The sequence below is a fragment of the Anas platyrhynchos genome, chromosome 4 (genome assembly GCF_047663525.1).
Source record: "Anas platyrhynchos isolate ZD024472 breed Pekin duck chromosome 4, IASCAAS_PekinDuck_T2T, whole genome shotgun sequence".
NCBI lineage: Eukaryota > Metazoa > Chordata > Aves > Anseriformes > Anatidae > Anas > Anas platyrhynchos.
Genome location: NC_092590.1, coordinates 77,481,490 through 77,500,447, shown reverse-complemented (window position 1 = coordinate 77,500,447; position 18,958 = coordinate 77,481,490). Strand labels below are relative to the sequence as shown.

The 18,958-nt window shown below is 41.2% G+C and overlaps 1 protein-coding gene across 2 annotated transcripts in view; it reads right to left on the bottom strand.

Annotated features, from left to right (window-relative positions):
• ATRN (attractin) overlaps positions 1-18,958 on the bottom strand; it is a 145,251-nt gene that overhangs the window by 83,877 nt on the left and 42,416 nt on the right. For both annotated transcript variants that reach the window (XM_027455845.3, XM_072037910.1), the window contains exons 4-12: positions 18,374-18,502; positions 16,147-16,352; positions 13,778-13,946; positions 12,366-12,456; positions 10,406-10,649; positions 8,914-9,097; positions 6,778-6,932; positions 2,685-2,769; positions 795-1,015 (exon numbers count right to left, since the gene is read on the bottom strand). In XM_027455845.3, coding sequence (XP_027311646.3) covers positions 795-1,015; positions 2,685-2,769; positions 6,778-6,932; positions 8,914-9,097; positions 10,406-10,649; positions 12,366-12,456; positions 13,778-13,946; positions 16,147-16,352; positions 18,374-18,502 — 1,484 coding nt within the window. The remainder of the gene's footprint in view (positions 1-794; positions 1,016-2,684; positions 2,770-6,777; positions 6,933-8,913; positions 9,098-10,405; positions 10,650-12,365; positions 12,457-13,777; positions 13,947-16,146; positions 16,353-18,373; positions 18,503-18,958) is intronic.

Genomic DNA, 18,958 nt, shown 5'->3' with positions numbered 1-18,958 from the left:
TCGACTGACCGGACAGCAAACCGCCTTCATTTGCACCATCCATCATTTTTAGAGCCCGGGGATCAATAAAAGACAACAGCAAGAAAATGCACCAAGACATTGAAGCGCCTCAACTACGACGGGGCACGCGAGTTCAGTCCGTGCACATGCAAACGATGCCAGAGGACATTTCACAAGGACAACGAATATCTCCCACCGCAGGCCCATTTTGCTGAAAGCCTGGCCTTCAATTACGTGGAGCATTTTCATGCAAAGCTTGAACTTTCCACTTCATCTTTCCAATTGCTTATCGCCTGTGTTTTGTGAGAATTTATTGTACATTGAGAGCCCATCAAAGCAATGTCCCTTTACATCAATTTCTTTTAAATAATTAAAGGCTACAATCTATTACGGAATCAAGGTTCATATAATTCAATTCAGAGCAATGAAAGCATTGGGATAAAATTGTTGAAAAGTTGTTAAAAAGTTATCATATGGGAGAACACAGGAATCAGACCTTAAAACAAATGTTCTTTCTGTATGCCCTCACCCAGGCAAGACTGCAGAAGGCGAAATAAAGCAACTTTCCTTAAACCCTCCTCCTGCTGTCTCCCTCTAAGAGGTAGGTATGAAAAGATAAGGAGTGAGAGATGCCAACATGCCCATGGTAGAGGTCAGTCTCCCAAGGGCATGAACAGAAGCAAACCCACAGCCCCCCACCTGTAACAGCACACAACTACCGCGAGACAGAATTTGGAAAGGGAAATATCCCTCCATGCTTTTGGAAAGGGAAACGGAAAGAGGATGATGCATACCTGGCCGGGAAGGACAATCCTCAAAGACCTTTTGCTGCTGCTGTACCGTTGCCATTTCCCAGGGGACGCAGCCCGGGATGGTGGCAGCCCAAACGCAGCGGATGCCAGGGCCCGCTCGCAAGCAGGCAGTTTCGTTGTCGAAGGCTTCGCATCTCTCCGGGGTGTATTTCAGGATGTCGCTCAGGAGGAGGCTGTTGAAGCCTCCGAATACATACATGGTGCTAGAGGAAATGTGAGGGAAGAAATAAAAAATTTGTGCCTGTTTTTATAGGCCGTGCGCTGCCGCGGCTCGGTTTTATTCGGGGTGTGGGCAAGGTGCTTTGTTATTTTCCAGCGTGCATAAATCCAAATGAATGGATCTTGCTTAAGGAAGGCACTAAAGAAAAGGTCAATCAAGTTGCACTGTTACAGAGAAGCCAGAGAATCTCAATACGTGGCTTTTGAGGCAGAGCCAAACCCATCCAAGATTAGGGCAAAAACCTGGGTGACACCTGATTAACACGATACAGAAAATACTGCAGTAGGGCAGGATCCTCCTGTAGAAAGGAAAAGAGGCTAACATGGGGGAGACAGCATCACACCATTAAAGCAGCATTCAGGAACCGTGACAAAACAATTCAATGTTGTCACATCTTGCTACGCTGCTGCGACAAAACCACAGTTATTCTCCTGGCTGTTAGCAACCGAGCAGAGAGCCATTGTGTCAACTAAAGAAAAAAAAAATAAACAAAATAATGCTTTGAGGGTAGAAAAAAGGTGGTTTTGTTGTTGTTTTTGTTTTTAAACCTTCTCTAGCATCACAACCGCTTTAGGCATAACATCAAATTTCATCAGTTACACAAAAATGTACCACCTCAAAAAAACTGGGCATCAATGTTTGTAAATGTATATTATTTAACAAGACAGTGTAGAAGAGTTGATGCAACTGAAGGAAAGTTTGGGGTGAATAATGAGTATTTTTAAACACTATTTTCATCCCATTTCAGAAAAGAGTGCAGAGGTTTAACCATTCTTCATGGGAGCAAATGGACAACTGGTATTCCATGTACGCTGAAACAGGTAGTAAGATTTTTCAGAGACATCTAGAAGTATGTGTTCCTTTTAAAGTTGATAGAAGTTTTCCACCTAGCTTACGCTGTGCTTTAAATAATATTGCTGATTTAGAAGAAATAGCCTCAAAGGGTGAAGGAACTAGAATGAAAGACTGCTAAGAAATACCTGTCCCTGAAGACCCCCCAAACTCAGTTCCACAGACTCAAATACAGCAGCAGCCACTCACCTGAGAGCATGGATATTGTCACAGTGATATAATGCTTAACACTAAAAATCTCACTTGTGGTTTCACCTGATTTCCATATATCATGTGACTGGCAGGTAAAGGCCACAGAATCACAGAATATCCAATTTGGAAGAAACCTACAAGGATCATCGAGTCCAACCCCTGGGTCCCCACACGATATGCTCTGTAAACTAAAGTGCAGCCAAGTCTAGAAACCACAAGGGGAAGTAGGATTTCAGAGGCAAAAGTTGCCAGTGGGGCTAAATATGGGCAGAAAGAAATAGAAATATGGAAAACAGAGATTTTTTTCAAAAGATTTTTTGAAGATCTAGTTGAGTTGAGACAGTTCAGTCAAAGTGCAGAAAAAGGGCTGATAGGTACAGGTATGTACTGAAGACAGGACAAGAGTGAAGATCTGAAAAATTCAGATATGCAATGGAAAATCAACCCTTTGGTCTCAGCATTCCTAAACACACACACAAACTCTGTATATAGTGTACATATAGATCTCAACACACACACGTACGTGTATGTGCAGCAATATACACAGGTGTGTAAGTGTAGTGAGGTGCCAAAAATGCCAATGCGCTGCAGCTTGGTTGCATCCTTACCTGTTGTACAGCAGGGCAGAATGGCCGAACCTGTTCACGTCGTGATGGAGACCCGGGCGAGGGAGAACAGACCACTTATTGCAAGCTAGGATTAAGGAAAGATTATTTGAGAAAAGTACCCCCGGCATCATTAATGACTCAACTTAGGTAGCACTTTTCTTCCTGAAAGATCCCAGAGTGCTTTAATCTACAGCGAGATGATTCTACCCACCAGCAAAACACAAATCTCTCAAGTGAAAACAGTGCTTTCATAAACTGCTCTGGGTTATCTCCTTTTGCAAGACTGACGACTTTGTCTTCACCCCAGCTGCCACGGTATGACAAAAGGGGAAAGGAAAGAGGCAGTGGCTCTGTGCCATCATCTAGACTGATCATAAAAATCAAAGTTCTCAAAAAAGGAAAGCTTCACAGCCTCATGTAGAAGAGATTATTAGCTCCTTGGCAATCACGTGTAATTAAATGGCGGTGACTTGAGTTGGTTTTTTTCCTTTACTACTGGAATTTTTCACTGCATAACAAGTTCAGTTTTTATCTGTTTATACGTGAATTATTTGCAATTTTGCCCCAAACCAGTATCACTGAGAACAGAGACTTATCTTTTTTTTTTTTTTCATTGCAATTATACTCCTAGAGGGTAGCTATCCATGTTTTTAAAAATATTTTTCAGTCATCATAGCTTAAGGATTTTTGGTTGTTTTTCTCTTTTAATATAATGTGAGATTATTCCATCTTTTTCTATTAGCATAACATTTATAAGTTCTGCTTCATTTTTTACTTGGTTTCTCAGGTAATTTCTTCCTTTAGGCAGCGTGAAAAAAAAAAAAAAAAACAAGCTAAGAAACATATAACCCACTGAGCAATAAAAGGAACAAAAGCAGGAAAAGTCAGTCCAATTCCTACCACTTCAACTTTGCAAGGTGAATGGGATCACCTTGGGGGCTAACATCCCCGAGGCAGCTGTCTGTAATTTATGCAATTAAGGCAGAAAAGTCAATCTGCTGTGAAGATCTACAAAGCCCCGCAATACTTGCAGATTTTTAATACAAGATAATACTGTTGTTGCATGGACTGTGCCTCTGAAAAATAAACTCCACAGACCTCAACCGGTATCTAAACAAACCAAGAGAGCAGGGAAAAACAACTTTATTCTTTCTTTATGAAATTTAATTGAAGAATTGTTCAGTAAGAAAGCTGACCCTAAACTATGCACCTGTAGAAACTTTTATTGAAGAGTGATGACAAATAAATGACGTAAGATCCCGCTGCTTGGGTTTAATACTTGGGTAAATTGTGATTTTGAAGTTTATTTTTAAATGTCACTCAGTCTATTTTTGAAGAATTTAACCTAGCCCAGCATCACTCGTGAGACAAGCACGCATGGTTCCAATTTTTACCAGGAGACTTCAGCAAAATTGGACAGCAATTTGCAATTTTTTATCCAGCTAGTTGTGAATTATGCGAGGCCAAGAAACATATTTTTCTAGATTAATAGAAGGCCTGGAATGTTTTGCTTTCTAAGCTTCTTTCCCATCTTTACCAGAAGATCAAGTACTGGAAAAAATGACTGAGTCTGAAACTACAAAGAATTCTCTCCTTCCTGACTTATGAGTTAAGCCAAGCCTAAAACTGTCAATGCAAAGGATTTTATTAAATATATTACTCAAATGGAACACATATGCTCTGAAAACGTATGAAAACATCTGAAAACATCCAGCCTCTTTCTGCGCTTGGCAACACAACTGAATTTTTGAAGGGATAAATAGAAAAAAAAAATAATTTCTCTCCTGTGGGGAAGAGAGACGATAACATGAGTATAGACTATACAAATATCTCGCACTATATTAAAAAATAATAAAATTAAAAGCTTATTTAGAAATGCAAGAGAATGGTTACTTAAACTACAGTAACTGGATTTTGAGACAGGCTGCCAGGGAGATTTCTGTTCTTGTTTTAGGTACTTCCCATGTGTGAGATTTGTCTCCCCAGAGACAGAACTGCCCCAGGGTAGGAAACTCTTTTATAAAGGCCAGGGAGGCTCATTTGGGGAGCATGAGGTGCTAACTGCAGTGCCCAGGACATGGGAAAAATGCTGTGAGCCTTCTCTAGCCAAGTGCTCGCCCCGCCTGGGAGTCAAGGCAATCCAAAAGCTTGTCCTGAGACGCAGTGGGAAATGCTCGTGTGTACAGGCAGCTGGACCGATATCCCCAAACCTCTCAAACCAGGCACTAGCTGGATAGCCTGGATGGAATAAGCTCCAACCTGGTCAAGCACAAGGTAAAAGGATAAGAATCTTTAGTGCGTTATTTTCAGGTCTACCTGATCTGCAAAGCCCCGAGAATCTCAGCACACATCTCAGCAATGTCTGTCTGCATCCTACAAAAACAACTCTACGTCCTCACGACACCCAGTGCACATGGGCTGACCGCTCAGAAGTTTGGGGAGGGCAAGTGAAAAAAATTGACGAGGTAAATAAAAGAAGTCACTACAGAAACAAGTTTTAATAGTGACAGCTAAAGAGATGACCTATCTTTGAGACCTTGATTTTAGACTGAATTTTGATTCTGATTTTCTTCGGTCTCCCTACCAGCACCCTCACGTGTTCCTGGCTGTGCTCCTGGTCCAGTTCCCATCGTGTTATTCACTGAGACGAGGCAGAGCATGCAAGGAAAGCTGCCTGGCCATAAAGGGAATAAAAAAAGTGATTTTTTTTTTTTTTTGGAAGAGTTGTTCTTTCCACTTTCTAGCCTGAGACTCTCCCTAAGGAATGAGAGGGCACAGGAGCACCACAGGGCCCCCATCCCTGCCATGCAAAGTGCGATCAATGCAAGCTCCAATTCTTGGTTTTATTTGGTAAGAACTAGGGTAGCAGACTACATAGCCTATTTCCTGTAAAATGAACTGCCTTTTAACTACACCAAAACAAAATGAACAACACAACTGATGCATTTTTTCAAATTAATGTCATTTCTGTTCATTACATCTAATGAACAGTTCAATGAATCGGGGACAACAGTAAAATGTGTTAAGAAAGATCCATTATTATTGCTATACAACCTTAAAAAAAATACTCTCTCTTGTGCCTGTCAAAATACCCCTATTTTAAATGTTTTTCAAGTAAAAATTCAAAACAAACCTATCCAGGAGCACCCAGCAGATTCTACAGGGATGTGGTGTGAAATCAAAGCAAGCAGGGGAACAATCCCTGTAGCAGACAGCAAAATGCCACAAGGATGCCCGACCCTGCTAGCCCAAGTAATCCACTCACTGGCACATTCCTTTCACAAAGCAGGAGTGCCACCCCAGCAGCCAGTTTACGTGAGTATTTCAGGGAATCAATCCTGAGATCCCACGTTTCGAGGAGTAAGAGCAGAAGGTAGCATGTGATATGAGCACAGAATGGTGTTTTTCTCCAGCATGAATTATCTGGATGTGCATGCACCTTCTTTCAGATAATTTCATTTCTTCTTTTCTTAATGGCTGTCTCTCTCTCTCTCTCTCAAATAAATGCTGCCCTCTTCTGGCTCTTCAACCTCACCTAAACTTAACCCTTCAAAATAAAACCCGCCTGTTCAGCTTTATGATTAAACAGTACTTATGGGGACATTTATGCTTATAAAGCATACACAAACTAACTGACATTACAAACAGCACAGCAAAGCTGAGCCAGCCTTCAGTTAAAACAGGAGCACGCAGTGGACAAGCTGAGCTTCAGCAGTGCTTGTCACTATCCCAACAGCCTGCATTTCTCCTAACTCACGGATTAAAACCCATTCAGAATCTCACTACAGCTTTTTGGCTGAGACGTTAGAACAATGTGCATTCTATCCAAGAAAATTTTTAACGCCCAAGGTTGTGTACAAACCGTTGACCACGAAACTGCTGCTCTATTTGCCTCGAAATCACTGCAGCAGCTCATTTGCTTGGTAATACGTACTAAGCTAAATGTGCTTCTCCTGATTACACATTCTTCTGCAGTATGCTTAGTAGCATTTGGTATGATATACCCAGCATGTAAATTAGTCTTCTTGAAGACAGCTCTTTGTGAATCTCTAAGATATTTTTTTTTATTATTATTATTTTTGCAAGAACTTACCAATATCATATGCCATAAAATCGGAAGAAAAGCACTTAGCGCCGTGGCTCATGGAAGTGTCGTTGTGCGTGTTTCCTCCAAACACCAGCATGGTTCCACTCATTATCACAGCAGTGTGCAAATAGCGAAAGAATCTGCTGTCTTTAAGAATTGTCCTTCAGAAACAAAAATATATGTATTAAGGAAACTGATCAGGACCTGGCAAAGGCAAATCAATCCCTAAATCCTAGCTGAGGAATGATTTGGGCACGTGGTGAAGGAACGTGGAGGTCCTATTTAATTAGTTTTCCTAATGAGATACTTAACAACTTTCTCACCAGACTGTTCAATTCCTCCTGTAATTTCGCTCTCACATCCCAATCTGCTTTCTAATTTATAGGAGAAATACATCTATGAAGGCATCTCGCCAAAGCTATGGATCCTAATCATCAATTCTTTCCCTAGGGATTATCAAGTTTTCACACTAACAGGGCTCAGTCAATTAAACCTGCTGATATGGACACTGTCTGGGGAAACTCCAGCCCAGGCAGTATTAAATTTATAGGAACCTAAATCATTCTTCTAAATTGGGTATCATCTCTTGTTCAAAACTAACGAAACTATTTCAAGGAAATCCATGCAGCTGCCAACAGCGGAGCCCTGCAGCTTAACACCTGGAGAACTCGATGCCTCACCCGTGATTAAACCACAGCTGGCATTAATCTTATTAGCCACTGACCTCACCTTTAATCAGCGTGATTAACAGCACTGACCACAAGCGGTCACCCTTCGTAGAGTTTCCCTGCTGTTCTGAGAGGATGTGACTGCAAGAAAACCCTGATGTGACCACGTCTGTGCTGCAGACAGCGGTGTCACGACTTGCAGGCTGTGCTGGTGACACTTCTGCAGTCCAGAAGCATCCCGAAGGCAGCAGGTACCAAAGCTGAGACTTTCACAGCAAAATAGCCAGGAAACGGGGTCAGGGACCCATTCCTAGGGCATGAGCTGAGGTGTTGCAGCACGCAGGGCTTTCTGAGCAGGGCCACAAGTGTCAGACTGTAAAACCGGCAGTCAAAACACTGGAGGGAAATGGGGAGAAACAAACTTGCCAAAATAAGGATTAGGAGGCTGCTTTTTTGCCCTTCCTTACCACTAAATCCTTGGAACCAAAGAAGGAGTCAGTAACACCAAAAAACCTATAATAAAGATGACCAGGCAGCAGGTGTCCTGCTGCAAGGTGACTGCTCGCCTGCTCTGCCTGTCCTCTGGAGGCTGACAAGCTGAATGCCATGAAAGGAATTTGGTGCTGGAACCCTTTGGAAGAAAATTGTCACACTTGTGACATTTACTGACTGTTCAGCCAGGTTTGCCAGGCTGAACGAGAGGATCAAATGAACCAAGAAAGGAAGTGAGGCTGTTACCACGTGTACTACTGAGCAGCAAGGAAGATTTTTAGAAACTTGTCACTAGTCGCTTTACTCATCAGTAAAAGCTCACCAACTGTTGTTGCAGACATACAAGCTATTTTAAACTCTAAGGAAAAAAAAACAATATGGTGAGTCAAAATTACACATGTTCATTCAAAAGACCAGCCTCCTATCTGAACGGAGCCTTTAAAAACGCTTCAGTAAAAAACACAAAATTGAGGAAAACGTATTTCACGTCCATAGCTTAAAGTTGTGAAGTTTTGCTATAGCTCTCTAATGAAACTCACCTCTGGGCAAAAACCACTCACAGAAGATTTCAACTTAAGAAACAAATGTTTCAAACAGTCACACAGTCAGAAGAAAATGGGGTTATAATTGAAATTCTTTTGTGGTCTTAACTGCAGAATGAATTACCACTGACTTGACTGCAGTAACTGTGCTCGTATGCAGAATCTGTACTGCTGGCAAGAAAATCCCATCAAATATTTCTCTTTTCAGCTTTAATACAACAATAGATTAAAACGGATTTCTTGGCTCGTTTGCAGCCTTGATTATGTGTGATTATGTGATTCTCGAGTCATAAAAGACATAAAAATAACACATAAAGGAGCACGCTATCTATCCTGAATGCAAGTAACTCTGTACTACTGCACCCTTATCAGGTAGCCCAGCCTCTTGCCCACCACATAACAAAGGCAAGGGATGGTATAGAGGAACAAGAAGTACTTACCACATACGGGTATGAACTTCATATTTGTACAAGTCATCTGCTAGCCTGTATTTGTTGGCACTGAATGCCTTGTAACCTCCGTGGATATAAATGGATTCTGTCTTCGGATCATAAACACTACTGTGACCATACCCTCCTTGCACCAAAGCTCCACTTGTCTGTAAGATGCTCCACGTATTCGTGGCTGAGAAATGAAAAGCAGGAGAGACAAACCACGGTTAATTTATCTCCATTAGTAACTTATCAAGACATCTGATGGTGAAACAAATTGGGTTTCCCTTGACTCAGCTCTAGACACTGTCTATCACTTGACATCCAGAAGTATTCTCCTTCAGGTAGCAAGTTTGTTGTCAAGAATTATTGTCAGGTATTTTTAATTAGGCCAGAAACATCTCTTTTGCAGTGGTTTATTAAATTTTGCAGACAAGCTAAGTAAACGAAAGATAAAAATGACAGAAATAATACACTGCATTTCGGCAACATGAAAATGAAAATGACAGCATTGTGGCTTGCTTTGGAGTAGTACCCAAGAGCGCTTTTATTTTACATATTTAAGCACTGAAGCCAAGTTACATATGACTGTGAAGAACACTACAGTTAAAAAATAATATATGATTAACGGTCCTATTCTGTCATTCAAAAATAATATTTGAAGCACTGCAGACTTAATATGATGGCAACTGAAACAAAAAACACCAAATTTTGCACCAAATCACTGTAGCTAGTGCAGAATTTAGGAACCCTAAACAGGGTTCCAAACTCCAGGCCAAATCCAAAACAAAAAAGGAAAAGGAACAGGTCAAAAGTGGTTATACAGCCACTACTTCTGACAAAAATGAACACACGCACATTGTAAACTTCCTCTGCTTAACTATGTTCTCTAGGGGTGCAGTGGAGCAAGGGATATGCCTCCAGAGACATTTCAGTACAGCTGCTTTAGGGAGCAGCTCAATTTCATCTGGAGAGCTTCCTACATTTCTCCACTGCTAAAACTAGAAATCTCAAGATCCTAAAATCAGTTTGGACTATTTCCAGAGATATGAAGTAAATGGGAGTCCAGAAAGTTTTTCCCTGTTCCCCTAAGCATTCGATAATGACTGCTATGGGAGATAGATATATCTGGTTAAGTGGATACTTGCTTTCAATTGCTACAACCATTCTTGCAGTCATAGGATACAAAAATAATTTTGAAAATGTTTGCTTTGCAAGAAAGAGAGGAAAACAAATTCAAATGTCCCACAGTTATCCTGCTTTGTCTCTCAGTTACAGCTTTTTTGCTTTTGGGATCTAATAATCTGTATAAAGCTGGAGGCACGTGGCTGGTTGCTCATTATTTGACCTACACAAATGCTGGAATTTAGACCGAACCTCTCTTAAAAATAAATAAATGGAGAAGAACACAGGCACCTTAGTTTTGCTGTGTGAGTATGGACCACTGAAATGATTTTCAAATGTTAAAATGGACCCAAAAGGTAGGTAGGGCGCCACTCACCAAGATTGTATTCCTGGACGTTGCTGATATACCCATAGAGAGGGCAGTGCCCAAAGATGACGAGCATGACCACGCTGTCATCTTTCAAGGTGATGATGTGTGCCGAGTGGCCAACAACAGCATACTGCTCCTTGGCTTTCGGTGTTGCTTGAGTCCACGTCTGCCTGGGAATGTTGAACACCCACAGCTGGCTGGTCACGTTGCCTGTGGCATCTATTTTTCCACCATACATGTATATATCATCCTAAAAGAAGTTGGGTTTAAAATGAGGCGTGGCATTTAGGAAACAGCTAATAGGTAAATAACGAGGTTACCATATTTTAACTTCCTCCAGCCTAGGTTTGTCTCCTTACTCAAGGAAGGACAGCTCCCATCTCCTTCACTGGTCACATTTGATACGAAAGCAGCCATGACTGCCAGGCTTTGTACCCAAGTCCATGCTACCAGAATGCCTTCAGCACACAGAATTCACCTGAGATGAGGGAATGGAGGGGGCAGGATTGACCTTCAGATGACAGACACTGAAATTGAGGTGTCTGTATGCTACCAGGGTCTAAGCATCCCCTGTAAAAACAGTGAAGCCTGGAGAATAATTCCCCTGTTTGAAAGCAGGGAAGGCATGCCTTTGGGTGAGCTGACTTGCTCTCCAGATTTCACTGCCTGTACTGAGTACATCTGTTTTCACTATAAATGGAGCTCAGAGGCTCCCCAAAGGCACCCAAAGGTAGGCACCTGATGTTGAGTGTTTTAATAATGCAAGCTGAACCCATCCCATGGCTTGCAAATGCAAAATGCAAAAGATAGCTGGCAAGAAAGGCAGTTAAGATGGAAAATCTTGTGTCTGCACACTGAAAGCTTTGTCTCCCAAATAAATGTATTGACAAAAAAATAGGACCTTTTGGAAAGAAGGGTGAGAGGATACAGGATGATTAATAAAATCCTGCCTAATTAAGAGCTAAGCTCCAAAACTCCATCTAGTTTTATTCGTGTGTTTCTCCCATGGATTTTTGAGTCATTCCAGGATGCCTGATGTGTGTAGTGAAGCCCTGCCTTCTTGCTGACAAGACGGTAACCTTGGAAAGGGAAATTCTCTAATAGAGTTGGCTTTTCTTGAGAAATTGATGAGAACCCCCACCTGTCACTGACTATGAACCTACTAACAAGTGCCCAACTTGTGAAGTTACTCACAGAATGTGTATTGATCCCTTGCAGCTAGGGATTTCCATCTTTATGAGTTTTGTCGAGTGATCTATTTGTTAACTGGGCTGTGTGGAGTTTTTCAAGTGTTTTTAGTTATGCTTAATATAAGCTTCCACTGTGATGAGCTAATTAACAGTCCAAGACCAAAGATCAGTAAATAATTAGCTCGCTTCCTTCTCAAACAGACCAGGAAGCCAAAGACTTTGCCGTTCTGCTCTCACGTGGTCTGCACTCACAGCAACGCAGGCAGGTGAGAAATGATTTAAGAAAAGTCAAATCCTCTTCTTTCAGATGCTGGAAGAACAGATTCATAGGTCTGTTGCATAAGTAGATCAGCTCCAAAAATCCCTAATTCTCAACTGGACCCATGGGAGCTCATTCATAATAATTACATGGGCTACACAAAAAGCAACTGGGGAACCAGAGGAACTCCAGCAAACTCCAGTCATCAGGCATGTCTTATGAGCACAGGCGGTGAGAAGGAAATAATTAACTCACTGACCTCAATCAGCCTTAAAAAATTCTGAGAAAAGAGGGAAAGGAGGAACATGCAAGCAAATGCACTACAGAAATCCTATGATACCAGTTCAAGGGTTCCCTGGAGTACAAGTACACAGACTAGGATATCCATGCACAAGCCTTTGAAGAAGAAAAGCTTCCCCCAAAGCACGATTGATCTGTGCTGATCTGTGTGGTTAGCAGAGTAGGGGAGAAAAGGGAAAAACACAGCTAGGTGATGAATGTGCAGCACTGAACTCACCTTATGTATCGCCAGCGAATGACCGTACCTCATCTCTACTGAGTTCACAGTGCTGTTCAGGGGAAGCCACTCTTCAGAAATAAGATCATAGCTGTATAATAAAAATTGAAATGATTTTCAGAGAAGTTGCTATCAAGTTGAGAAACTTAGTGCTTGCTCTTTCCAGAATTCGTTGGAAATTATTTAACAAGTGTCCCACCAAGATGTCAGAGCACACAAAGCATGCATGCAGACCAAAAAAAGATCCAGTCAAGCCTGCTCTGTTACTCAACATCCACGCATTGATTTGCTTTACCCTGAGTTTTCTTCCTCAAGAAGAGCCAAGAGCTAATGCATTTGCTCTTAAGCTATGACAATTTACACCAAAAGATGCACTGAAAACAGTAGGAAAAGGTTGCACTAAGCTCAGGTAAGTTCCAATAACTTGATAAAAAAACTGCCCGTGTTTAAAAGATATTTTTAATTATGTCTTTGTCATTCAAACATATTTTTTTTCTGTAAACTTGAAATTAGATAAACCCTCTGCCCTGAAAATGGCCTCTGGCTTCTTAGATAAAAGAATGAACTATGTTTGCCAGGCTTAGAGCTGTATGAGATAAAATCAGCTCTGAGAAAGCATTTAATGAAGGCACGGGGTATCTGTTGAAAAATCAGGCATGACTTTGAAAGAGTAAATTGTGGATGTAATCAGCAACTGTTCTACAAGTATGTGTACATTTGTAGCTCCTCTTCAATTTCCACTAACTAAATGCACAGCTTTCACACAGGTCACTGAAAGTCAGGTATGCAGGTAACCCTGGAAAAAAAAATCCTGTACTCACTTTTGCCTAGGTATGCCAAAATTTTGTCAAGCTCCAGAGGAAGCCTGAAGTGTTTTTATGGGGGATTTCAAGGAGGATACACAAGTTTTACTTGATAACTTAGTAAATGCTAAATCTCCTAAACAGGTTCCATAAATGTCATCATCCCAAAATGCCACTCCCAGCTGGGATCCCATTCCACATCCACAGTAATCAGTATGACTCCATCAAGGTGTCAAACACTCTGGAGACACACAGACACAATATAATGAAGGGCTAATAACACAGAAGCAGAACTACCCTCCGTGAATACAAGGCTAGATATAATTTATAAGCTAGCCTAGAAATATATAGTAAAGAGTTGAATGCTTTCATAAGCAGGTTAACCAAAAACTCAGTGAATATTAGGAACCTTACATTTTTCTTTTCCAAAATTAGCACCCCTTGTCAGTATTTTCCCATGTCTCAAACGTGAGTCAAAGTTTTTTATTATTGCTGTTTCCCCTTGGAAATGGAGCGCAGGGGAAAGCACAGCACGTCAGGTAGCATTTTCTAAAAATAATTCACAGGTCTGTGTTGTTCTTAAAGTATGTTATCCAGGCTTATACTCACGCTAAAACCTTCTGAGAGTCAGAATGATTGAAGACATAGCCTCCAACAATCCACATTTTATTGTCATGGATTACGGCTTTGTGAGATGCTCTAGGAAGTTTTGGAAGAGAATATTCCTCCCGGGTCCAAAACGACTGGTTTGCAGGAACAGAAATTGAACAGCCAGGACCTGGGAAAAACAGTTTTAGAAGTTAAACCTTCTGGCAAAAGTCTGCATTTCAACTAGAAGTCAGTATCCTGCACCACAGGTGATGAAGATTGTGCACGGCCACGTAGTCGATGGAAGCTTTGCTCGCCATTTCCTTGCCCACGATAGTCATCAGGGATGGACCTCCCAACCACAACCACATCCTTCAATGCTAAAAAAAGGTTTCAGACAAAAAAAAAAAAAAAAAAAAGCAGTTCCAGACCAGATGAATCTGTGTTCTAGCAAAGCAGACAAACCTCTCTGCTCTCTACCCCTCTGATTAGAGAGGTGTTGTGCAGACCCTTTCCCACTCTACACTACAAAGGCTTCTTCCAGCATTATTCTTCCTGCCCCAGGCTCTCACTCAGAAGCCCCAGGACAACCTGCAGAAGCTTCAGGAGAGCTGCTCAGCAGCACTCTGTAGAAAAACAAAGCTCATACAGTGCTGCTTGCTATCTTTCTCTTTTTGTTCCCAATGCTGCTTTTGTAAACTGTTTGTTTCATGTTTTATCCGTATATTTCTGCTCTTAAACTAACTTTGCTGCCAGGCTTTCCTTCACAGCTCCCCATGGGTTGGGGCTCCTGCCCATCAGGTGGCAGTAGGAGCTACGGGAAAGGGGCAGCCAGAAAAGCCATGCAAGGCAGAAGACCCACAAGACTTTGTCCGTGTTTCAGATCCCCGTCAACCAAAAAAAGCAGCACAGGCCCACCACAAAATAGCTAGCCTGGATCTTCCAGCTCCCTGAGGATGAACAAAGTCTAACTGGGCTGTCTGTTGTGGCTCCTGCAGCAGAGCAGAAGCAGCAAACCGCACGGCCTCAGTAAAGTACAGAGCTGGATGGAAGCTCTCCCTTCTCAGTGACACCCATCCATACACACGGGGCTGCTACAGGACACGTTGAAGAGGCTCAGGCCTTGGGAAGGGAAAAGGTTTATCAGGACAGCCTTTAGGTAATCATAGAAGCAAATCACTGCGTAGCAGAGCTGCGATCTTTACTTCAAGAGGCACCACCTGCTTGGTCTTGTTGAGTACCAGCAATAATCTTCAGTTCAGGGAAGCAGTCTGGAACATGGCCTTGAAAAACTCCCAGTTTCTAAGGTTAGAATCACAGAATCACAGAATTTCTAGGTTGGAAGAGACCTCAAGATCATCGAGTCCAACCTCTGACCTAACACTAACAGTCCCCACTAAACCATATCCCTAAGCTAACATTTCTAGATGTAAAAAACTTGAGAACAGGAAAGAGGAGGAGAGCAGCTTGCACCTCATTCTGTTGTGGTCTGTTTTGGGGTTTTTAGTTGTTGTTGGTTTTCATTGTTTGGCTCTTTGTTTTGTCTACACACTAACCTAATACTTAAGTGAAAGATGAGGAGAAAGAACAGCAGGGTAGGAATCCAGCAAATATAAATCCACCTTTCCTGTGGATTTATGCACAACCAGACTCCAGAAAAGTATCACGAGACTCTGCACCACACAAGGGGATGTGGCCTTCCAGCTGATTACAAGTATATTACCCTGAAGTACGTTACCTGCGGCTGCTTTTGTCTGAGAAGCAGGCGTGTTAACCTCAGCACTGCTGCCTCATCTCTAAGACACTCGTTTTGCCAGCCTAGATTCTTTCTGCACTGGATGTTTTTGCAGCATAGCTAAGCAGTGGCAGAAGTTGTTGTCCATGCTGTCACTGGTGGTATTTCACAGGAGACTATTTCTACTGCATCACTCTATCTTTGCAAAGAAAATACGTATGTTTGGTCCAAACTGCTGCTAAGACTGATGTGGCTGACAAGCACACCTGGACCTGAGAATAAAGCACTGTATGCATTTGAACAGGTTAACTACTGCCATCATATCACGCTCAACTTAGCTTTAGGTACAAAGGAGCAGGGTTTGAAGGTTGTGTGTTGTTGTTTTTTTGTTTTAGTTTTTATCTGATGCTGGCACGCAACAGGTTGGTGCTGCTTTGTACAGTAGCACAGTTGCTTTAATAAAAATTTGTTCCCAATGACGATATGAAAACTGGATGATATCTGTTGATATAAAAAGCTGGATGGACGTTTAACTCTGTTCTTAGTTTAAGTACTAATACTTGTCAGTCAAAATGGTCTCAAATGCTTTGAAGAACCACCTACAGAAAAGGCATCCTTTTAACAAGAACTTCTCCTTATTAATCAAGAGACTTACCTTGCCAGCCTGCGGAGCACAAACACGTCTTAGTATCATTGAAGTCACAGTACCCTCTCTCAGGTGCCCCACAATCGTCTGCGCAGTAGGGAATATCACAGGCTTCTCCTTTCCAGTACTTGGCACATTCACATTCAAGAGCGTTGCTGCTGTTATTCAGCTTGCACTCTCCTCGGCCGGAGCAATTATTGGGACACATATTGAAACTGCAAACATCAGAGAAAGAAGGTTCGTCAGTAATGAAACAGGCTCCTAAGCTGCATCTCTTATTAAGGAACACAAGAGTGATGCTGAAGAGAAGTTAATACAGCAGTTCAGCTGTTTCTTAGTATACCAACCAACACGAACAGCTCATCTAGAACCTGACGTGATGGACCTGCATGCATTAGTTCTGTACCTGTCATCTACAGAGCACCCTCACTTCATCAGTTAAACACACAACAACTCAGAAAAATTATCAATAAAATTTTTAGCCATTTATAATGCGAATGAATTGTCTCAAAATCCCCAATATTAAATGAAAAATGTAATCAGCACACAAGGCTTTTGTGATGTCTGTGCAATTTACACTTTAACTACTCACAATTGCATGTTATTCCAGGATCTGCTCGCCAAAAAAACACTTGAGATGAATCCCAAGCCAAGGACAGGTTTCTTTTGAATCATTTCTGATTTAATAACATTTGCAACATGAGACAAGACTAGATGCATCCTTGCTGAAGATCTAAATTCTGAGACCTTATTCTTTTCCACTCTTTTTTTTTCCTCCAGTCTATTAACCAGCGTAATTCAAAGGCTGAGATTACGAGCCAATATTCCCACTGTCATGCGACAGGTGGAGTCACTGGCTCCAAGACCACAATTTCACAGGTATTTCTCAAGTAGCTATCTCCAGTAGTAACTATATAAAGACTGATAAACTGGGGAAAAAAAAATAAAGACATCTTTTTATCTCCTCTCCTCAAAAAAATGAGGAGAAAACCTATTGACCAGAACAAGCAGAAGAAAAAGAAACACACAGAACTGTACTTGAAGATTGTTTGAAATGATCAAAAAAGAGATGAGTTAAAGGAAAGAGCTGAGTTAAAGCGACATTAAAAAGTAACAGAGGAACTTTTAAGGGCAGCTTATTCTTGAATTTCTCGACTGTGTCACAATAGTGCAATACTGACAGCTGGCTGTAGATGGTGTCATGGTTTATGATATCAACCAGCCTTTCAAAATGCCACTGCTTCAGCTGCTGTGTTTCAAGCCACTTTGCAGAAGTTCCTCATCTTCTGGATGCCCCACGTTTTTCAAACAATCAACTGTGTAATTTAAGGGATTAAAAAGGAGAAAAGCACCAAGACTGCTTTCTAAACTAAGCACATCATTTTAAGGAAACCTTTAAATTTTGCAAGAAGTCAATTGTGATCAAGGACTTTGCAGCTGATTTTCCTGAAGACAGGGGTGAAACATCCTACAGTTTCACCCAATTAAAATCTCCTACTACAGCACATAACTAATTTGTATCTGTATGAGCTTAAAATTCAAAGCCCACAATTCCCACCAGAATCAAGAATTTTTATCTTTACCAGTATTTCCTCACTGAGATCATTTACTCAATAACTTAAGCTTTTTAAAAGCAGTCAATTTACACTAAAATTAATTATAAAAATACGTGGACAAAATATATGTCTGTGAACAGAAAACACTCACCTGTAATACTTCAAATACGAAACAAAAAACCACACCACCACTACTCCAGAATAAGAAGCCAGACTAAGCAATTCAATCCAAGAACTGAATAAATAGGAGCATCCCAAAGAAAACTGCTTGAGGATCCTCAACAGATACAGTCCAGTGTCCCAAATGAAACACGTACAATTATGCAAAAGCTTTTTTGTGCAGAAGTATCTCTGCAGAATGCACAAAGGCACACAATCTGTCAGTTCTGACTCAGTAAGATCACATAAATCTGATAACATCAAATAAATAATGTGATGTCTTTTTGAGCAAGCATTTGCTCATGCTTACAATTGACAACTGAAGTTAATGTTGAGCACATTATCATCATTAGCCACTCTAAAGAGTCCAGTAGACAATCTAAATTCAAGTATCTACTCATAATTACACACTTCAATGGCAATTGCTTATTTCAGGACAAGACTGAGGAAGGAGGAAACCTTTTACTCAACCTGCGCCGTTTATGTAATCTCCAAAATCACTCTGGAGTGGTACTACTTACTTATACGTGATGTTAAAGCCAGTCAAATTATAGGCAGCATCACTGAAGAAATGCAGAAGAGCGTATCCAGAAGTAGCTACAACTTCGGGTACTGTTTCATTGCTATCTTTCTCAGGAACAATAAGACCGCTGAAAAAGGAAAAAAAATAATTGGAAATTAAATAAAAGGGAGCAAGGCAACAATAGTAAAGACAGTATGCACATAAAATAATTGAAAGTGAAGGTATTTATTTGCATTTATTTGAAGTATAATGAATTTGCGTACATTAATCCTCATTTTTGCAGAGCAGCGTTATCAGACTGGTTTTCTTCAGCAGAACTTCTCAAATATTCAGAAGAAAAATGTCTCACCATTGTGAGTATTCACACTCAAAACTGCCACAAGCTCGCAGGCCTAAGAGCTCACAAGACCCTGTCGGAAAGATAAAACCACATCCCACAGGGACCAGTTTATGAAGCCCCCCTACACATGATCTGCAAAAAAGTGGCCATGTTACTGGCTAAGGAGTCCTGACAAACCTTGGGACACTGAAAACAGCATTATCGCTGCCCTTGGTGTGCGCGATTTTGGTCCAAAAGAAGGAA